Source organism: Tympanuchus pallidicinctus, unplaced genomic scaffold (genome assembly GCF_026119805.1).
Source record: "Tympanuchus pallidicinctus isolate F22 unplaced genomic scaffold, pur_lepc_1.0 scaffold25, whole genome shotgun sequence".
In the NCBI taxonomy this organism is placed as follows: domain Eukaryota; kingdom Metazoa; phylum Chordata; class Aves; order Galliformes; family Phasianidae; genus Tympanuchus; species Tympanuchus pallidicinctus.
This window is the reverse complement of record NW_026294742.1, coordinates 9,969,577-9,989,707: the sequence shown is the minus strand read 5'-3', so window position 1 is coordinate 9,989,707 and position 20,131 is coordinate 9,969,577. Positions and strand designations below refer to the sequence as shown.

The window sequence follows — 20,131 nt, the reverse complement described above, 5'->3', positions numbered from 1 at the left end:
TTTATGCATTTCTGATGTCCGTTGTCATGAATATAGATACCACAGTTCTGATACATTGTGAGTCAAAAATCTTCATTACCTCTTGCAAATTATAAGCAAACAAGATAAGCTATACACAAGTGCTTCTTACTCTCAATTTCAGAATATTTTTCAGTGCATTTTAAACACATAACCGTCTGCGTGCCAATGAGGCATTTCCATCAAAGCTTCAAGAGAAATATCTCCCACCCTCAACAGTGTAAGCATGCTTGAGGCCCATCTCCTGTATGACAGAACAACACTTTGTCCAAACTCTGGATAATAACCAGAAAACTTATTGTCTCCTACTGTTACCAAAGCAAAGAAAACTATAGGAAGTTCGGTTGTTTTTTTTTTTCTTTGCTTGTTTTTTTTTTCCTCATTTGTCTGAATGGGTGGAGAGAATAAAAGCAAAAAAAGAAAGTTTCTTTAAACATGTTGTAATTGTCCACTGTTTAAATACACAGACTATAGACACCTATACAAAGTTTATTTGCATGGATGAGCTAGGCTAATCTTCCTTGTCAAGAAACAGCCAGTTAAATTTTGCTGCAAGTCAACTACTGTGTATCGATACTCACTTATGCATACCCAAGCTGCTATTCCTACAATACTGCTATGAAACGTCCTCTGGCAGTACTGCCTACATTTGTTTGCCATTTAGCAGAACTCTCCCTTTCCGACCTGCTGCAAAGACTATGACTAAATTTCTTATCTTTGATTAGTCAGTTTAGCACTGCATTTCAGCTGCAGCAGCAAACATTTCAGATACAGCTCAGAAAGCTGCCCATTATATGAAACTCTGCCTATCGGCCACCAAAAGTACATTCAATTTCGCATCTTCTCACAAATGTTACTTCTAGGTTGTCAGAGCTGAGAAACAGAGCAAGAAAATAATGACTTGCCTGTTATATGGTCATAGAAAAAGTTCAGGAAAAGCAGCAGCTACAACCTAATTACCAGGAAAAACAAAACAAAATAAAAAGCATGCTTATCACTGTTTCTTTTCACTTCATGTTATTGTGATTCCAGTTTTTCTTTACAAACAAAACATTGACAATTATGACATGGAATTTTTGGGATTCTACAGATAGCTGGTACATGACTGTAGCAAAATCCAGCATTTAGCTAAAAAGGTGCATAACACAGGCTTTGTTTGCACATTCAATTTCCCAGATTAACCCATCCCCTGGAGCTCCTTGCTACTGTTTTCCCAGTAAGTCTACTACAGAGTGCTTGATATTTATCAGGTACTTTCCACAATCTGACTGACCACTGAGGAAAAATTCAAACTCTATGGTTCTGAGGTGATGAAAGGCTCAAGAATCTAAATACACATAGGTCAAGCCCAGCTTAGAAAGGTGGATGGTTTCTGTAAGAGAGAAACCAGATTCCAGTCTGTAGAATACAGAGCTGAAGTAAGGTCAGAGGTTCAGAAAACAGTTGTCACTATTTCCTAGACAAATCTGTACTGCACATAACACATTTTCCACCCTACCCTACCTCACAAGACAGGTTCTTTGCTGCTGTGAAAGCTCATGGTCTTCATTTACCTTCAAACTATTTGTTCCCACAAGTTACTCTGCACACTCCTTAAGATCTCTTCTCATTTGAAGCCATTAGGCTTCATAGCAGCACCTTAGAAACAACATAAAACCGAGCTGTTTACAGCATCTTGTAATAGTGCCAAATTCCAGATGAAAGGTGACTGTTCTCCGATCCTTTCTCCTTGGTAACTCTAAAGTACATTCCCATGCTTCATGCGCATTTATGCATATACAAAAACATTAAATTCAACCATTAATAAAACATTAAATTCAGTAGGCTCCAGACCACGTATAGCACAGGAACTCTTGGGCAACCAGCTCTAAGTAGCCCTGCTTGAGCAGGCCTGTCAGACCAGACAACTTGCAGAGATCCCCATCTGAATTCAACTCTTCTCTGAACTCACACAGCCTCACAGAATATTTTGCAGGTTTTCCATGTGTGTTCACAGGGCAACTCAAAGAGCAGCACAAGATGTGTCAGCCTGGTGGTTCCCAAAAGGAATCTAAGAACATCTCTAAAACTGAACAATTACATAAAGGAATGTCATTCAGCATCTCCCTGGCAAACAGCAGAGTAATATGTCAGTGCAGTGTCTTCATCAGAAAGAAGGATAAGAATTTTCTCCCTCTTTCCAGATTTCTCTCTTAGGCAATAACCCATACTTTCTAGAATTGCATGCAAGTTTGGAAGACAGAAAGAAAAACTCAGAACAGCTCAACAGTTGCTCTGAGGCTCATGGACACTACATAGTCAGCACATAAGCCGCCTTCATACAATGTTCTGTTCTGCCAGAGAACTAGCAGCATGTTCCATGACCACCCCAGTGTCCTCCTAAGGCACACATTTCCTGCCTATCAAGACGGCAATAGAGAAATAAGATTCAAAAGTACCAATTTCTGGAAATCCAGGGTTCTCTAGAAATCTCTGCATTCCTTTCTGTGTCCCAGAGGAAATTATGTTATGAGGAAAGAGGTACAAATGCTTACTGTACTCAGTGGGTTCTACTGCTAGTTACAGATTAAACCATTTGCTTAATTGCACAATCAAGCTCACAGAAGATACTGAATAGAAACTACATTCCAGCATTTCCTGTTGGAAACATTGAACAACAGCTGTTAAAGCATTTTATCAAAACAGCACATTCAGCACTCTCATTAGCAAGAGAATTTCTATGCAAGACCATGTCATCCAATGCAGAACTATATCTAGGAATTCACTAAGGGTGGTGGCAGATCTGCAGAGGCTTTGATCAAGCAGAGCGAATTCTAGCAGTCACATCTGTACTGGAAGAAGAAAACAAGGTCCATTCTAAGACATTATCTTGCTCTGGGCCAAGTTCTGCTGCCTAACATCATCAGCTCTGTATCTCACACACTCCACATAGCCTGTAACTACTCCAGATTCTTAATTTTAAAAAGATATGATTTAATCTCCCTATACAAGAAGTCAGATCGATTGAGCCATACTTACCCAAAGGCTATGATATCAAGCATCAATGTTAAGTAAAAGATACTTAGTAAAGCATCTCGTTCAGGAGGACAAAAGCAAATCCAAACACCAAAATCGAATCTTCAGAAATTCTTCTTGCAATTAAAAGCAGGACAAGTTACTGCAGATGAACAGAATCTAGAAAGCATTCTGGAAAGTCACTGTATGAAAACCTAATAATCAGAGACTATCAAAGCATGCACAAGAAGGCAGAAAGATCAGCATAAGGACAGAGTAATTAATCCCTTGCCTCCAAATCAACTCCCTCACAATGATTTAGATAAATAATTTGCCATGGAGATTTTTTGTTGGAAAAGAAGAATATAGAAATATGATTATAGAGGTATTTTGAGTATAGAGAATAATAGTTTCTTGCGTCCTAGAGTTTCTTGTACTGAACAATTCCTCACAACTTAATCTTCCTCATATTCAATAAGGAGAGGAATTTCCACTGGGAACAGAAAGAATTCTTGCTGCAGTACTTGCCATTCCATGTACTAGTGAGGCACGTATACAATGCTTTCTAGCAGAAGAAAAAATGAACACTTTCTACTTCCCCTTCCACCCTTTGCCTCCCCACCTCAAATCCCAAAGTAAAATCAAAGATTTTCTACTGGATCCTGGGTAAGAATTTGTGCATGCTTTAGGACAAGTACTAATGACAAGATGCAAGTTTTTAACACAGTCAGTCAAGGTTTAAAATTTTAAAAGCGACAAAGAAAAGTAAAAGCAACTTAATTGTTTTCCCCAAACATTGGGTAATTCATAACAATTTGACACCAAGACAGTATGAAATAAAAAATTCAGCCTCAATCTTCAACTTTACAAACTTCCGAAGGGCTCTTCCTTAGGACAGAAATATTTGTGGAATCTTACAGCAGGGCTTCCATACATCGTCAATAACAAAATGCTGAGTCTCTGTAATTTGAATGAATCTACTGTAATTTGAGAAATATACAGCACGAAACACAGGCAAACATGAATGTCTGCATCATGAGCTCTCTGTGATGGTGCTCCCCCATTACAGAACTCAACAACAGGAGAGCTATGCATTTCTGTTCATCTTTTCTCCGCAGTTTCATTCTCACAACATATATTCTACATGCAACGTAATTCTGTTCTAAGCATTGGATGCTGCTCAGGTCTCAGAACATTGATAAGCATGGCTAATGGTCCAAAAAGAAAATTTGTGCAAGAGCTGGAGTAGGATAAAGCAGGATGACTGATAAAGCAGAATAGTGAGCCCTAGTCACCCCACCCCTCTTTTATCCTCCATAAATCGAATTCTGCAATAAGACAAGGTTGTACATCAGCTATTTGTCTGTTCTTGTACTCTGAGAATAGATCTCCTGAAGCTGAAAGACAAGGGCTTCTGGAGCTCTCTAGTATGTCTGCAGACTACAGCGAGTCAGATTTTCCCCAGAAAATCTGCTAGAAAGTAAGAATTAGTCTGTAGAAAAGCATCACTGTAACACGGAATTCAACAACTGGCAAACTGACTGCTTTTCCCACTGCACAGAAATGCTCTCACTCTGATTTTATAGGAATCAAAGTGAACAACAGAAATAAAACTCAAGTAGCTTTTTTCTTTTTTTTTTTTTTTTAAAAAAAAAAAGAAATTGCCAAAATCTTATGAATGATCACCTTTCCTTCTCAACAGCCACCTCCCGTGGATATCTGTATCTACTCCTTCATGTATGCAGATAACAGCACATTTTCTTCATAACTAACCTTACTAATTTCATCACTAACCTTTTAGAAAAATAAAAACAAGCTCATCTTCCAGTACTAAAATCCATAATCTGGTTTACTCCTCCCATGAGTGAGTCCTTTACATTCAAAAGCACTCAGCATACACCATTTTAGTCACTTCTGGAAGGGGATGGACATGACAGTTGTGGTCCGTTCCTAAGACAGATGAATCGTTGTGGGCACTTCTTAACACAGCTGCAGAAGGATACCCAGAGCAAAATAAGACAATGTGGGGAGCCACCCAACCCCGAGGAACTCCACTGTCTGATTATTTTTCCAGCATCAGTGCAACACGTATCTCTAACCCTGGTCAGTTCTCCTCATCAAGATTCTCTCCAGTTAGGGTTACACGGAAGGAATTTCAAAGCAACAGGTTATGTACAGACACATTAGCACTTTCTCCAAGAGGGGGATGAAAAGGAGAAATTTCCTGAGGATGTGCATCCTCTATTCCACGTTCTGAATCCCAGCTTCCCCCCTTGACCTTAGAACGAGCTCTACAAAGCAGTATCTGTTATGTACATTAATCTCAGCTCCCTTCCTTAGGAGAGTTTCCACTCAAAAGCTACAGGCAAATCCTGGGACAGAGATGGGTGTTGTGGAGGGGAGGGCTCCTTAGGATGACTCCCCAGAAGTAAGAGAACCTGCAGCTTTCTTCTTAGGGCGGGCTTTCACACTTTTTACAGGCAGCTGAGGAGAAAGAAAGAGGTATCTTAATTTACTGCAACACCGAGATGTCTAACAGAAAGAGACAAAGATGCAAAGAGAAAGTAGGACAAAAAAGCTACAGCACAGTGACCCTATTCACATCATCTATTGTTTCAAAAACACTATTTAAATATTTATGTTGTTGCTAATCAGCTTACTCTCAGCATATCCTTCAGAAAACAATAAGGAAAGGAAGACATCATGAAACAGGAAATGCAATAGCAAATTGAAGTAAGTTGTCTTGGCAAAACCTTAGACATCACAAAAGTTCTAAGCAGTAACACCGACACAGCATTTTCACTGCATTAACTTTTCTGCTTTCTGATGACCATTCCTAATAGCCCAAATCGTAGAAACATCTTGAATTAGTAATTCAAACTAAATAAGCCACGTATGAAAAACAATATGCTTACAAAGGGCTTTACTAGAGTTTCTGTATTCACAATGAATGGCAGAGAGTCATTACAGCCTTTTCACAACTTCTGAGTCACTTCAACAATTTCCCACTAGAAAACATTTCTCCTTATGTTTCCCTGCCCACTTCCACTGTACTATGGAAGGAAGTAGAAGGGTCAACATAGGAGTAAGCCTTGGAGATTTAAGAAAGACCTATTTTGAACACTCTAAAAATATCTACTGCCTAAATATGAAAGCAAACCTAGGTCCTGGCTTATGTAATAAAAATACAAAAACTATAAAAGATGACAGCAAGCAGATGGCAAGTCCTCTGATGTAGGACTCTAGCAGCAAACTCTCCAACAACGCTTATAAAAACCAGCTATTAAACACACAGACTATGAAGCCAGAGCCTTCTGACAAAACCTCAGGAATCAACGTCTGTGTTGGAAACAATTTATACACCTGCTCACCTCAGATTTTGTCATCTTCCTAGGAGCTTTGAGGCTCTGCGAACGTTTTGGCAGTTTGTCTCCTGCATCTTCATCTGATGGGTCTGTTCTAATCTCTGATGGGGTTCCATTAGGTCTCTGTACCACGCCACTCTCCTCTCCTGAGGAGTAACAGGAAGCTAAGAGATGAGAAAAAGGTTTTTTTCAAATGTTTTTGAAAAGTCATATTCAGATGTGATTTTTAGACTTTACGTGCTGACATCTAATCTAAACTGTCCCATCCTTAAGGACCACATGGAAGAGAGATGTCAAAATTCCTTCAGGAGGACAATCCAGGTACAAGGATTTATTAGTAGTTTGGAAGGAACAAGGAAAAAGAACAGTTTCTCCCAGATAATTTGCAAACTTGTAGTCTTTCAGAGACCTGGTGCATGAAGTCCATTGCTGGCTTACCAAGTGAGGCCTCACACAGTGGCCCAGCAGGGATTTTCTGTACCTGAATCCTCAATAGTTTCAAGGAGGCTTCCTCCAGAGGGGCGAAGCTGTGACTCATGGCTTTGCAAATGCGCAGCATCTTCGTCGCGGATCAGAGTGAGATCCTGCATGCTGAAACTTCGTAACTTCTCAGACAAAACTCCTTGGCCCTAAGCACATAAAAACTGGGGTCAAAGACACTTCACCAAAATCATCTCATTCAGAAAAAGGAAGGTGCCACATTCCCCACTACAATACTATAAGACAAGTACAAAGAAACCAACATCACCAGAAGAAGAAGGAAAAAAGTATGCTCCCAAGACCAGGGGAAGAGGTTAGAGCAAAATCCGTTCCACTCTACCTCTGCTCGTCATAAATCAAAGGACGAGATTTACTGCAAGGCAAACTGGTGTTAAGGTTAAACAGACAACAAGTACTAGCACCCCTAACTAACACAACTAATGCCTGGTATACACAGCTAAAGTACTGCCGAATTCCAGAGGGTCACAGAAGGTTAAACCACGTTTGTAGTGCAGGTGTTGCATTACCTTTGCAGCTGCAGTAACTGCTGCATTTGCAGCCAGATTTAATCCTCTTTTGCCAACTCGCATCATGGTTTCATAGCTTTTGTCACGAGCCTGAGTAATGTATTCATCAATTTCCTAAGAAAACAACATGCACCACAGCATTTAGCTACCAATGAAAAATAAACAAACCAACAAATGCAAACACTTGATCAGTCTTCCCCGTCATCATCTTTAAAACTCACCGCTCATCAGGGCATCTTTTTTTTCTTTCAGTCTGCCAGACTAATCTGCCATAGATCAAATAATTGTATTTTTTCTTCTACTTACAGAAAGCTTACAAATGCAACTGTAACTTAAGGAATGCAATCTCCAAATTATCACATTTGAAACAAAGCAATTGCTTACAGTGAGAATCTGAAAAAACAGCCTGGCTACAGAACATATGGCTACTAACATGATTGAAAAAAATGTAACTACTGATAGTAGCCGTAAGGGCTAAAGATGCTGGGACAGCCAAACACACTTTCTAAGCATTAGGCAAAATACTGGTTACATTATATTCTTCAGTAGGCTGCAGAATGACATAACTGTCAGAGGCAACCATTCTATGCCTACACACATCAGCAGAAGCTCAAATTATGCATCTGAATTTTCATTAAGATTCACAGCTGAACGAAAATTGAATCAACTTCCAGGCAGGTCAGTATGTTCCAACACGTGAGTACCTTCTCCTTATTGGAGAGCGTTGGGTGCACAAACTTCCTGTAGAGGACACTGGAGCCCTTGGTGTAAGGGGAGAGCAGCCAAATCACAAATGCGATTTTCAACTCGAAATAAAAGGGAAACCTGAGAGAAAGAGAGAAGGGAAAAAAAAAAAAAAAGAAAAAAAAAGAAAAGAAAATAGGGAGAAAGATGGAAAACTGGAATCAAGATCATCACAGAGACAGATGGAGATAATTGGTAGACAGCAGCACAGGCAGAATGAGTAAAGAGAAAGTAAGGACTCAAACATAAAAGAATAATAATAATCAATATAACAGGTCAGAATAGCAGAATCCTCTCTGGAATCCTTGGACGCACCTTCCTGGAATTTCATTCAGTCTGGCATGCATAGCCACAAAAGCTCCATGAACTGGGCACCTCTCGCCCTGCAAACACGCTGATCTCATCGCCACTCACCATTCTTTAGTTTGTTCAAAGACTATCTGCTGAATGCTACTATTGCAGCAGCTTCGTTTATTGGAGTTTTCAATTAAGTATCTCTAGAGCTCTCTAGTTGTTACTAACGCTGGTGGCTAAGAACAGGCAGCATGAGCCTTTCATCACTACTTCTTACTCAGTAAAGTCTCTGGGAAGATACAACAGTGGAGATTCAAATAAGCGAACACAAAATTCCCTGTCTCTGCTGGTATTAAGAGACTTCTGTTTTCAGCGGTTCACTTCTAAGGCGAAGCTCTTGTATTTTTCAGATCTTTGCTTTCCCAAATTTTATGCAGGAAGGGGCAAAACAGTGGAGCATATGTAAAGCATGTGTAGCCACTTCTTATTTCTTTAAAAGACATAACTCTGACTGGTTTGTAATCTTCCAGATGCATGCAAGACACGGACACTAAAGCAATTAAGAAAATGATATTTTGTTGTCACTGTTGAATGCCTCTGTTTCAATACTGCCACGCATGACACACAGTACTGAGGGACGAAAAGCTGCCTCACTCCACCCCTGGTAGTGGAAGACGTTTTCATCATGCAAAATCATCATCTCAGAGCAAAGGCATGCATCCAATCTGCTCCTCCACACAACAGGCTTGCAAAGCAAAACAGGTCCTTTCCTTCTACCATCCTCCCCCCCAACCTTTTTTTTTTTTTTTTTTGTGCCTCTAACTTTATCACTTCATGGAACAGTATCTCAAAAACGTTTCATGTTATGAATGGATGAAACCCTCTTAAAGAGGCTGTGTCTATCCTAGCTGTCTGAAATTAGATTAAACAGTTAAGACAGCAGCTGAGACACAATGTTTACAACCCCGCATACTTTATGGACATTGAAAACTCCTGCACAAGAGAGAAAGCTTATTCTTAGTACTACCTTAAAAAAAAAAAAAAAAAAACAACTAAAAATAATAACAAAAACAAAAAAAACCAAAAACAACCCACCACACGCTACCAAAGTACTCACCAAGAAAGAACAATGTCTGTGAGTGTTTCTGCAGTGGTGAAAAAGGCAAAAACAATCCAGTACATCATCCACTTTACCTGCAAAAGAGCAATCACTCACATCAGAAAAGAGAAAAATAGCAAAATGTCCTCTCATTAGAGATGACTCATCACTTCCACACACTAAGAAGTCAGCAGAAACAAAAACCAATACATATATAATCGGCAGTATAGCTGCCAAATGTTACATTTAGTACAGAAAACTATGTAATATTAATGTTCACTAAACACATCAATATTATGTAAACAGTAACATAAAATATCAGTAGATATATAACATATAATAATGGTGGATGGCATCACTCAAGGGTTTGCATAAGGAATGGAACTATTTAACATCATTATCAGTGACATAGAGAGTAGCATTGAATGCACATACAGCAAGTTTGCAGAGGACGCCAAGCTGTGTGGTGCAGTCAACACGCCGCAGGGAAGGGATGCCGTCCAGAGGGACCTGGATGGCCCTGAGAGCTGGGGCCTTGCAAATGCCACAAAGTTCAACAAGGCCAAGCAGGAGGTCCTGCGTCTGGGCCAGGGCAATCACAAACATGAGTACAGGCTGGGCAGTGAGTGGATGGAGAGCAGCACTGCGGAGGATTCGGGGGTACTGAATGGAAAGCTGATGTTGATGAAGCTGGACTTGCAGCCCAGAAGGCCAATTGTATCCTGAGCTGTGTCAAAGGATGCATGTACAGTAGGCTGAGGAAGGTGGTTCTCCCCTTCTGCACTCTCATGGGAGCCCACCTACACACTGCATTCGGATCCCGGGTCCCCAGCATAAGAGAGACAAATTTGTTTGAGCAGGCTCAGAGAGTGGCCACAAAGATGATCAGAAGGCTGGAGCCCTCTGATCTGTGAAAACAGGCTGAGACCTAACAGTGGCCTTCCAGTATTTACAGGGGGCCTACAGGAAAGACTGGGAAAGACTCTTTATTGGAGTGCAGTGGTAATGACATAAGGTCACAGTTTTAAGCTGAGAGAGGGTAGGTTGAGATTAGCAGTTAGGAAGACATTCTTTGTGTTGAGGGCTGTGAGGCACTGGACGTGTTGCCCACACCTGTGGATGCTGCATACCTGAAAATGCTCAAGGCTGGCTGGGTCTTTAGGCAACCTGATCTCGTAGTACATGTCCTTGCCCATGGCAGGGGGATTGGAACAATGCAATCTTTAAGGTCATTTTATGAGTCAATGATTACATTTGTTCAGAAAGGGTCAAAGTTAATTTGCAGATGACACCCAAAATATCAGACTTACTCTGCTGCTAGAAAGAGACAAATTATTTACTTATCCCCAAGCTACACTATCCCTACCTCTCGCTACACTGCTTCCCTATAGGGGCTACAGAGTCACTACAATGTTTCCAACAAGCTTATATAAACATTAAAATATAGTACTGTTGGAGATAAAAGGTAAGGACTCTTGAGGATTAACAGTTGGTTCAAAGACACAAAAGAAAAGACAAAAATGGAAGGAAAAAAGACAAAAGAAAGGATAAAAATTTCATTTTCAGAAAGAAAACAATATCAGAAAGAGGTAAGTACCATGGTTACATAAGTTAGCTCTTGACACCCAGAAATAATCACAGTAGACTATAAAGCTAAGCTCTGTCTTACCAGACCTTTGTAGTAGTAATGCAATGGTCAGGAGAACTGAGTGGAAGTGTGAAGAAGTAAAAAAAAAACATTGCTATGTTACTGTTCAAATGCGTGGTACGTTTAAATGTATGGCATATTCTCATGTTCAATAAGGGAAATGGATCTGGGCCTTGCCCTCTTCTCCTCTTACCATCATTCATTCTACCCCTCTACCCGCAGAGGAAAAGAAACGCAGTTAAATATGGCAGAGGACTGAAGTTCTAGGTCTAGAAGTCACTGAAGCGTACATCCTCAGAAGCTAGAAAAGCAGAAAGCATGGGGAGTGGCAGATAGGGAAAAATATTTCTTTATTTTCCTTATATTTCTAATCCACAGATCACTAACATCTTCAAAAAACTTACAGTTAAGCTAAGCTATATTTGTTCTTTGATACATTAAAGAGAAGTCAGGTCCTTGTTGCTCAACAGATGAATAAACACCTATTTCAGCTGACTGCACATATGCACATAAATCGCTTCCCCAGTTTGCACCAATAACCTAAATCAACTCACTAAGTACAAAACCATAAATGAAATGTAGATCTATCAAAGCTACACACTACATGTAAAAGGAAAAAAAAACCATTTAAAACAGCGTAAGGTACCAGAGGCTGTCTGTCAAGGCTGGTTGAGGACTTGAACCTTTGTCACGGCGGGTAAAAGCAATTGCACTGTACTCGAACACCATTGCTGACCTGCATCTGGCGTCTCAATCTGTATCACGGTAGCCTTCAGTGCATCATACTCTCCCCATAGATATATCTGCAAGGTCTTCCCTCACCACCTGTGTTGGTTCTTCAGCATTATGAGCAAGTTGTAGTGCACAGACACAGCTAGCTTTATAACCACGCATCACAGCATTCAAGCTTTCCACTGACATTTCACATGAGTAGTTTGAACAGATATCATTCTCCCCTTTACTACGTTTAAACAAAACTTCTTTGTTCTGGTCCCTCTGCTTCTCTTGAAAAACACAAAGCCCTCTAAAGATTAATGATTTGGACAGCTGGAATCTATTATATACATGTTTAGTTCTGATATAGTCCTCTTAAGAATAAATAGTTTAAGAAAAGATGGATTTTGTTATTTCAGATGTGTTTCCTTGAATCAAAGATCAGGTTACTAACATGTAATTAGCTGCCATTTTGGTTCTAAAAACTTAATGAAACTAGTACTGTATTTCATTTCTTTTTCATCACCAGATTAAGCAAGACCTGCTGCAACATAGGTAACATTTACCAAAAGAAAATCAAATCAGTGCAAGGTTTATAATCTGCAAGACATCGCGTTTCTGTACCTCAGCAGTCAACCTACCCACAGAAAATAAGCCAGTTCTCACTGTAAAGTGTGCCTACAAATTCAAAGACTACTTGGGGCCATGAACTCCTTAACTCTAACCCTAAGTTCAGTAAGGTTCAAAGTATTCCTGACTATACCTCTAATGCCAACTCCTAAACGCTCTTCTGGATGTCAGCGCACACTGAACATTGACATTTTTCCTTCTCTGTTGAAGGAAAGAAAGAAAGAACGGAAAAGTAAAAATCAGCTGAGCTGTTGTTTTTAAAGCTTTCTACTACGAGACAATTTCACATCAGCCTCTATTACATTCTAAACCCCATGGGCTGAATTTTAGGTAAAGGCACAGGAAATGTCTAGGCAGTTTTATAAGACTAAAGCAGCATAAGAAAGATCCTGCAACATTTATCACTGACGTGCTGTTTTGCAAGTAGCAAACAGAGTTGGTTGGATGAAGAATCTCAGACTATACTGCAAAGCAGCATCAGTAAATTATGTCCTACTCAGTCACATTACCTCTCTTCTCTATCTGACTATTCATTACCCTAAACAGAAATGAATCCATCCTACCCATAAGCCAAATAACTTACCTCCACTAATCACCTTTGAACAACAGCACTTCTCTAAAGGTGGCACATTTCATCACTGAAAACCCCGTGGTGGTTTAAATAACACAATTGCAACAATAGCATAGGCACAGACAGAGAGAAATAATTGCAGGAAGGAATGGGAATGAAGACCCGACCAAGAGAAATTGTTGATAACAGCAAGGTAGGTAAGAAAACACAAATCAGGCAAGATTGCTCAGGCCATTAGAAGAAAACAGAAGCAGTACTGAAAGAGATGTAGAACGACAGTGCATAAGAAAAGAGTTCAAGAAATAACTCGTCCCTGGACTTTCACGTGCTTCCAGACTGCAGTGTTTCCTCCCACTTCTCCTTCCTCAGACATTTCCTGGGAAAACAAAAAAACAAGCCCCCAGCCCACATTTACAGCTTTAAGCCTCCCATGTCAGCACGCATCCTTCGCCAGCAACTTCTCCAAAGCCCGTCGGGGCTGCTCGTTAGGCAGCCTGGCCGACCAGGCAGCACTGCGGGGCGGGCGGCTCCCGGCACCACCGGGTCGAGCTGTGGATCGGCAGGATGAAGGAAAGTGGAGGAGAGCGTTGGTCACACGGCGAACCCATACTCACGTATTCCTTCACGTTTTTCGTCTTCACGGCCTTGTAGGAGGAGTAAGCGGGGTAGAGCGTACCGAATATCAGCCTGCAAGAAGAACAAACCCCTCAGCACCTCGCGGCTCCCTGCGTCCCGCACCGCCGTCGCCCCTGCCGGCCTCCACGGCCGGGAGCCCCCGGCGGCTCCCACTCCTCCGCGGCCGCCGCAGGAAAGGCTCGGCCGCCCCCACCGCAGCGGCGCCGCCCTTACAGGAGGCCGCCGCTCCAGGGCCGCGGAAGCCTGCGCAGAGCCGCCAGGACGCACCGCGGTCCCCCCCAGGGACGCGGGGTTCTTCTCCGGGCTGCAATCCGCGGCACCGCCGCAGCTCCGTTCCAGGCGGCGGCCGCGCCCGAAGCGGGGCACCCGGCCCTCGAACGCCCCGCGCATCCCTTCCTCCCAGACTGCGGTACTCACACCACGAGACGGGAGATGATCCAGGAGACCATGGCGGCGCCGGGCAGGGTCGGGCGGCGACACACGGCTCCGCGGCGGCGGGAGGCGGCTCTTAAAGGGCGGGTCCCGCAGCGAGCACCGTGCAGCCCCGCCCCGGCCTCCTACAGGGGCGGAGTCGACGGGCCGCATCGCGCCCCCAACCTCCCCGCCCCGTTCGGGCGGTGCCCGCAGCCGTTCGCTCCAGGCGCGAGAACTGCGCGCTCCCTGGGGGCAGAGCGGCCTCTCCCGGGCGCAGAAAGGGGAGGGCGGCGTGGCTGCAAAGAGATCCTGCCGGAAAGATGGTAGGCGAGTAACATGCACGATGTAAGAAAGGCTGCAGAAGAGGGAGCGATGACTTAAGGTGACAGATGCTTCAGGAGCAGCAAAAGAGACTATGGATAAAGCAGTCTTCCAAAGACAGAAGTTACCTGCTCTACAGAGTGCAACACAACAGCCAAAACGCTGCTAAAATCTAGATGACGTAAATTCAAAAATCTTTCCAAGGCTCCCATTTCCCAGGATGCAAAATTCAACTAGTTAACAGACACGAGTCAGTGTCCTCAAACTAAGGGATGAAGGCTGGTTCCAGGATAACTCCACAGTGCCTGGTTCTCTTGCTCTTGAGAATCACTGTGAGGCCTAGAATTGCCCAGCTATCCAAATAAAGCTGTAGAGGAGGGGAGTAAATATTATCCATCTGCATATTTAGACACAGCAGCATACCAGAAAACACAGTAGCAAAGACCGTTTTAACAACTCAACCAAGAGTGCTGTTCAGAGAATCCTTTCCTTCAAGAGTTAATTAACTGACTGCTTTGCACCCCCTAAGTAAACTAGAGACAAAGACTGATCAGGCTCTGCACACTGATCTTTGAATCATGTTAAGATGATCATTAGATAAGCCGTTTTTTAATTAAAAAAAAGATTTGCTAGAAAGCCTAATGTAGCTTCTTACTACCAAAACATAAATAACAAAAAGAACCCAAACAACAAAAATATATTAAAAAAAGGCAGGAACCATGGCAGAATCTCATTACTTGTGAAAATAGCCCTTCTGAAAAGGGAGTAAACCAAAGACCGACCAAAAACAATGAGTTGCTAGGGAATAATTTTCTCACGGATGCATGAACCTCAGCATAATGAGCAATGATGAAAAACACAAAACATCAGCAAATTTCCATTACATCTAAGACCTGAAAACAAAACTGTTGCTACAGACAGCGACAAAGAGCATTTTGTCACAGTCTGCTCGTGGATACAAATGGCCACAAAATGATTGCATAAGGGACTGCACAATTTACAATACTGGCAGCACAAATTACCTACAGATGGAATAAAAGGAATATGCTTTCACAAGTCCAAGCAACAAAACGTGCACTTCCCTCCTGAGAATGACTGTCTGTTTATTCCCACCAGTTTCCTATCAGCTTACAACAGCTCTGGTACCTGAACTGTGCTCACATCTAAGTGAGCAAAAGATGCTGACAGAACAGGTAAAGTTTGGAGACATCTTGGGTACAACGTATGAAGAGAATGCAGCATGGGTGAGCAGCAAACAAAGAAGTGTGCCGTAGCGTTTTACGTAGTTCAGTGCATCGAGGAACAGTCTGAACATTTGCAGTGATATATTGACATAAACAACAAAATACAAACATCAATATTAATAAAGCAAGCAGACTTACAAACGTCATGAGAGCTCACCATTAAGTGGCAAACTGAGTTTAGAACAAGTTTAGCAGAAGCATTTAAGACAGCAGCATATAGTTAGTAATAACTTTATTTCTTTCCAAAGAATGATAAATTAATCCATTAACTTACCTTCTAACGAGGAGAAGCTGTTAGTACTGAAAGGCTACTTTTGTAACAAAAGCTGGCTGCAAGACAAATGTAGTAAAGAGTACGATTTATTGCTAGTAGTATTTTATTGTTACTTACACAGCATAATGTTGTATAACTGAGACTGGAAGACTTATCTAAGAGCGGAAGAAAAGTTGTTTTCAAATTCAGGCTGTTTTTCTATCAGATATGCTACTGCTGGAGCAACTTGTGACAAACGTATTCTACAAATGCTTAAAATAGCTGATTATTGGCCATTATAGCCTGAACAATCAGGCAAGGAAATAAAACCCCCCCTGAGTAGAGAAACTTCAGCAAAACTACATTTAGACCGATGCCAGGTCAGATGTGGAGATCCTGCCAAATAGAGGTTCACGTAGAAGCTGATGTAATTAAGAGAAATAACAATTACTCAGCATCAAGAACACAACAGTGGCTTTGGATGAAACTTGCAGAATAATTACGGGCCCTAGTAAGAAATTCCTCTAAGATACACTGTCCACGGGTGTTTTCATACTGTGCTCCATTCACACGTGATGTAGCTCCACACACCTTTTCCACCTAAGCAATACTTTTAAGATAGGCTAAAAGGCTGAGCAAGTCACTAATACATGTCGTGTACCTCAAGCACTAATTATTAACTGCAAATGAGGAAAAAAAAAAGAGGGAAGTGCTATACACACAGGAGTAATACATTTTAAAGAATATTTGTGCATGATAAATTCTTTCATCTTACTCTTATTTCAGGTAAATCCAAATTACTGTTTGACACCCAACTTCTCCACTACAGTTCTGATTCCACATCTTCAGGTTCTAGAATAGATTACCTCAGAGCTGAGCATTAGCAAATGGGTCACAGCCATCAACATTTTAGTTACTTTTTTCCATACTTATTTTGCCTCAGAATACAGTTTATAAACAGAGAAAATATTAAGTTTTGCAAAGTTAACCTTTGCAGACTGTTGCATTTTTTAACCAATACCAAATAAGGAAGCTGGTGAGTTAGTGAGAGAGATCTTCAGAAGGGAGATTTTTTTCATCTAGGACCAGAAGAGACGCGTACATCCCACGTAATGTTTTGAAGACTGAAACAGCCCAAGGACAGTGCTGAGCATTGCCCTCGCGCGGGTAAACACACATCAAGCCTTCTGCATTGTGAATGCATTCTAACTTCACGTGGGCAGGTATACAGCCATAAAAGCCTGTATCCCTGCTTCCAGTTGATTCCAGTATCACAGGATTCCAGCTAAAAAAACAAGCAGAATGTAAAGCCAATATTGAAAATACTGCCTGCCCACTGTCTTACGCAGCTCCATCCTGTAACAGAAAGTCAGCATTCAGTAGCATTTATGTCATGACTGCAGCAAACAATTTTAAGACTTGCAAATCAAAGTTTTTATTTCCCCTCTGCTAAAAAAATTCATACCCTTTTATTTGATTATGATTCCATGTTTCACAGATGCTGCTTCTAAAAAAGATCATAAGCAGAAAACCATGAGATAAAACTGCTGTTTGCAGATCTTAAAACAACTTCATGATCACCTCAGTTTGCTAGTTTTGCTCTCTATACGAAGCAGTTACAGGAGATCACAGAATCACCAAATGGCTTCATTTGGAGGGGACCTTAAAAACCATTTCAACTCCCCTGCCATAGGCAGACTTGACAACCACCAGATCAAGCTGCCCAGGATCCCAACCTGGCCTTGAATACGCCTCCAAAGATGGAGCATCCACAACGCCTCTGCACAAACTGTTCCAGCACCTCACCACCCTCTCACTGAAAAATGTATTCCTAATACCTATCACCTAACCCCAATATCTATCCCTCTTTTAGTTAAAAGCTATTCTCCCTTGTCCTATCACTATCAGACAGTAATAAAAGTCGGTTCCCCTCCTGCTTGCAAACTCCCTTCAAGTACTAGAAGGCTACAATGGTATCTCCACGAAGCCTCTTCTCCACACTAAATATGCCCTTCTTCCTCTATCTTTCTCCACAGAAGAGCTCTTTGATGATCTCTGTAAGTCCTCTGCACTCAGTCCAGCAGATCTGCATCCTTTCTGTACTGGGGGCCCGAGGCTTGGGCACAGTATTCCAGATGGGGCCTCACAAGGGCAGAGCAGAGGGGGACTACCCAAAGCCCAACCTCGTACAAAGATAACAAAGAGGCTGGGAGCACTGCACAACAGACGAGGTTTATGACGAAATAGATCCTCTTCCCAAACTACCTCTGAAGAAAAAAAGAATCTGCAGGCAGACTGGCACGCTCCCATCCACACATAAAATACTCAAGCCTTCTAGTCAGATACAAAGCAAGAAGTTGTCAGGCAGTTTACGCTACTCAGAGGCAGAAGCTGAGATAACTTCACAGCAGGAATATCAGTGTCCAAGTCTGAAAGAAACTGTCCAGACTGTTACAGTAAATGACTTTTATTTAAAAAAAATGAAATAACCGTGAACATATTAACAGGCCTGCAGGTGGCACTACAGTACAGCTGGATATAAGGTAGATATATTTCCCCATGTACCCAGACAATGAAATTCATTGCATCAATGCTGACATTAGTAAAATCTGAATACAGTTCTATCAAGCAGGAACATTTTACTTAAAATAGTTCTGGACAAAGTTGATACTCGAAGGACAACTTTTCCTTCACTTTCGAAAGGATAAATGTTTTCAGCTAGCACTGGTACTCGAAAAACTATTGCCTGTAGCTACCAGTGCAGGTAGAGATGTACAACATCTCTATGGGAGAATAGAGCTCCAACTCCTTTTTACTTCTCATTCTGTGGAAGCAGTGGGGAGACGGGAGAAGACAAGTGAGGAATACGGGTAAGGAAGGTGGGCTTGTCAATTTCTATTCACTCTCCTTTGGCTGTTTTTGTGCTATTTTGGACTGCTTTCTAAAAATCACTTCTTGATTTTATTGAAAGGAAGACTAAACATAATACACCTTTCCTTGAAAATCCAAGAACAGTTGTGGTACTTCAAAAATACTAAAAATATCTACTTTCATGAAATATTAACTGTTTAACTACAAACCTAGTTTTTCACTAAATACACAATTCTCCTGTTTCTGGAGTCTCCTGGGGAAAAAAAAGTGGGTTCTCCCTTTAGTTCTGCAACTCTACAGTGTATAGGGAAATGGCTGCAAAAAGGGGAGTGCAGAGAATAGCTTTTTCCTTGGCCTGTATCTCACACGGGAAATTTATGTAAATTTCTGCGGTTGGGCTACTGTTACTCACACTCTTTCAGCAGCTACCAGCTAAGTCTGCAGTAGAATGACCCACCTCCAGCAAATTTTGCTACCTTCAAGGAGACTAACTAGGCATGAGGAAAGACATCCACACTCTTTTCACCATTTCTGACCATAATACATATGAACACGAAGTGGTTTCCATGTTCTCCCAATTTGCAAAAGGCCACAAGAAAGGGACATGTCACCTTTCATTTGAATCTGGAATTCTGCATGTAGAAGTGCAACCTTCCATTAGACCTTCAGTGTTGAGGCAGCGTAGAAAACAGTAGCTGAAGAGTGTATAATATGAACCACACCAGCTCTCAGCGAGAAGCCTCTACTCCTGCAGAGGCAGACAGGTGCAGTCCCTGTATATACTGTGAGCAAAAGGCTTACTTCACAGGGTTCTTGGACACAGCAGTTCCTATGATCTAGCTAGCTTGGATTCATGAGCTTTCAGTGTGCCAACAGCGTCTTTCACTGCATGGTAGATAATGTTCTTCACCTGTAAATAGGAGAAAAAAAAAAAATCAACTTCTCCACACAACAAGGAGTCAACTCTGGTAGCTGAATTTGTGATTAGTTAGCAAGTATACATCAAGTAGACTATTACAGCTTCAGGATATCAACAGCACAAAATTTAAACTGTTACCGCAGAACTATCTCAGAGACCTGCACTGATTTATCTACAGATCGTTTAGTCACCAATTCATTTACCTATGTGAAGATAAATCATATGGCTAAACTGCCTAAGTTAAGAAAATGCAACAAATCATCCCGTTGTTTTTGCATGGAGCCCAGATATTCTTTTAATTTGTGCGTTCTCCAGAAGGCCAAACAAGATCAGAGGTGAAACCATTGCCCACAGCGTTCTGCTTCATGTTTAGCTACCGAAAGCTGTAC

At 41.6% G+C, this 20,131-nt stretch overlaps 2 protein-coding genes across 12 annotated transcripts in view; both read right to left on the bottom strand.

The window, feature by feature from the left end:
* Positions 1 to 362: 362 nt before the first annotated feature.
* On the bottom strand, positions 363 to 14,320 carry REEP2 (receptor accessory protein 2). Of its 8 annotated transcripts, XM_052689779.1 has the most exons (10): positions 14,138 to 14,185; positions 13,699 to 13,771; positions 13,097 to 13,460; positions 11,363 to 11,470; positions 9,540 to 9,616; positions 8,089 to 8,209; positions 7,385 to 7,498; positions 6,859 to 7,006; positions 6,384 to 6,541; positions 363 to 5,496 (listed from the first exon to the last, which is right to left on the bottom strand). In XM_052689779.1, the coding sequence occupies exons 4-10, from the start codon at positions 11,366 to 11,368 to the stop codon at positions 5,422 to 5,424; spliced, it is 699 nt and encodes a 232-aa protein (XP_052545739.1). In that variant the 5' UTR covers positions 11,369 to 11,470; positions 13,097 to 13,460; positions 13,699 to 13,771; positions 14,138 to 14,185; the 3' UTR covers positions 363 to 5,421. The 8 variants fall into 8 exon arrangements, with proteins under 8 accessions (XP_052545739.1, XP_052545738.1, XP_052545742.1 ...); XM_052689778.1 differs by having other exon boundaries at positions 11,363 to 13,460; XM_052689782.1 differs by having other exon boundaries at positions 8,089 to 8,145; positions 11,363 to 13,460.
* Positions 14,321 to 18,403: 4,083 nt separating this feature from the next.
* Positions 18,404 to 20,131, bottom strand: part of KDM3B (lysine demethylase 3B) — a 49,603-nt gene continuing 47,875 nt past the window's right edge. For all 4 annotated transcript variants that reach the window (XM_052689348.1, XM_052689347.1, XM_052689349.1 and 1 more), the window contains one exon: positions 18,404 to 19,733. In XM_052689348.1, the coding sequence (XP_052545308.1) occupies positions 19,653 to 19,733 (81 nt within the window). In that variant the 3' untranslated portion in view covers positions 18,404 to 19,652. The remainder of the gene's footprint in view (positions 19,734 to 20,131) is intronic.

Excerpts from the sequence above, each read along its gene's own strand:
- REEP2 (XM_052689774.1), bottom strand. The coding sequence starts at position 14,305 with ATGCGGCCCGTCGACTCCGCCCCTGTAGGAGGCCGGGGCGGGGCTGCA. Across the intron at positions 8,146-9,539 it reads ACAGACATTGTTCTTTCTTG|GGCTCCAGTGTCCTCTACAG; the intron begins GTGAGTACTTTG and ends CCTTACACCAAG. Across the intron at positions 7,499-8,088 it reads CGCTCTCCAATAAGGAGAAG|GAAATTGATGAATACATTAC; the intron begins GTACTCACGTGT and ends TTGTTTTCTTAG.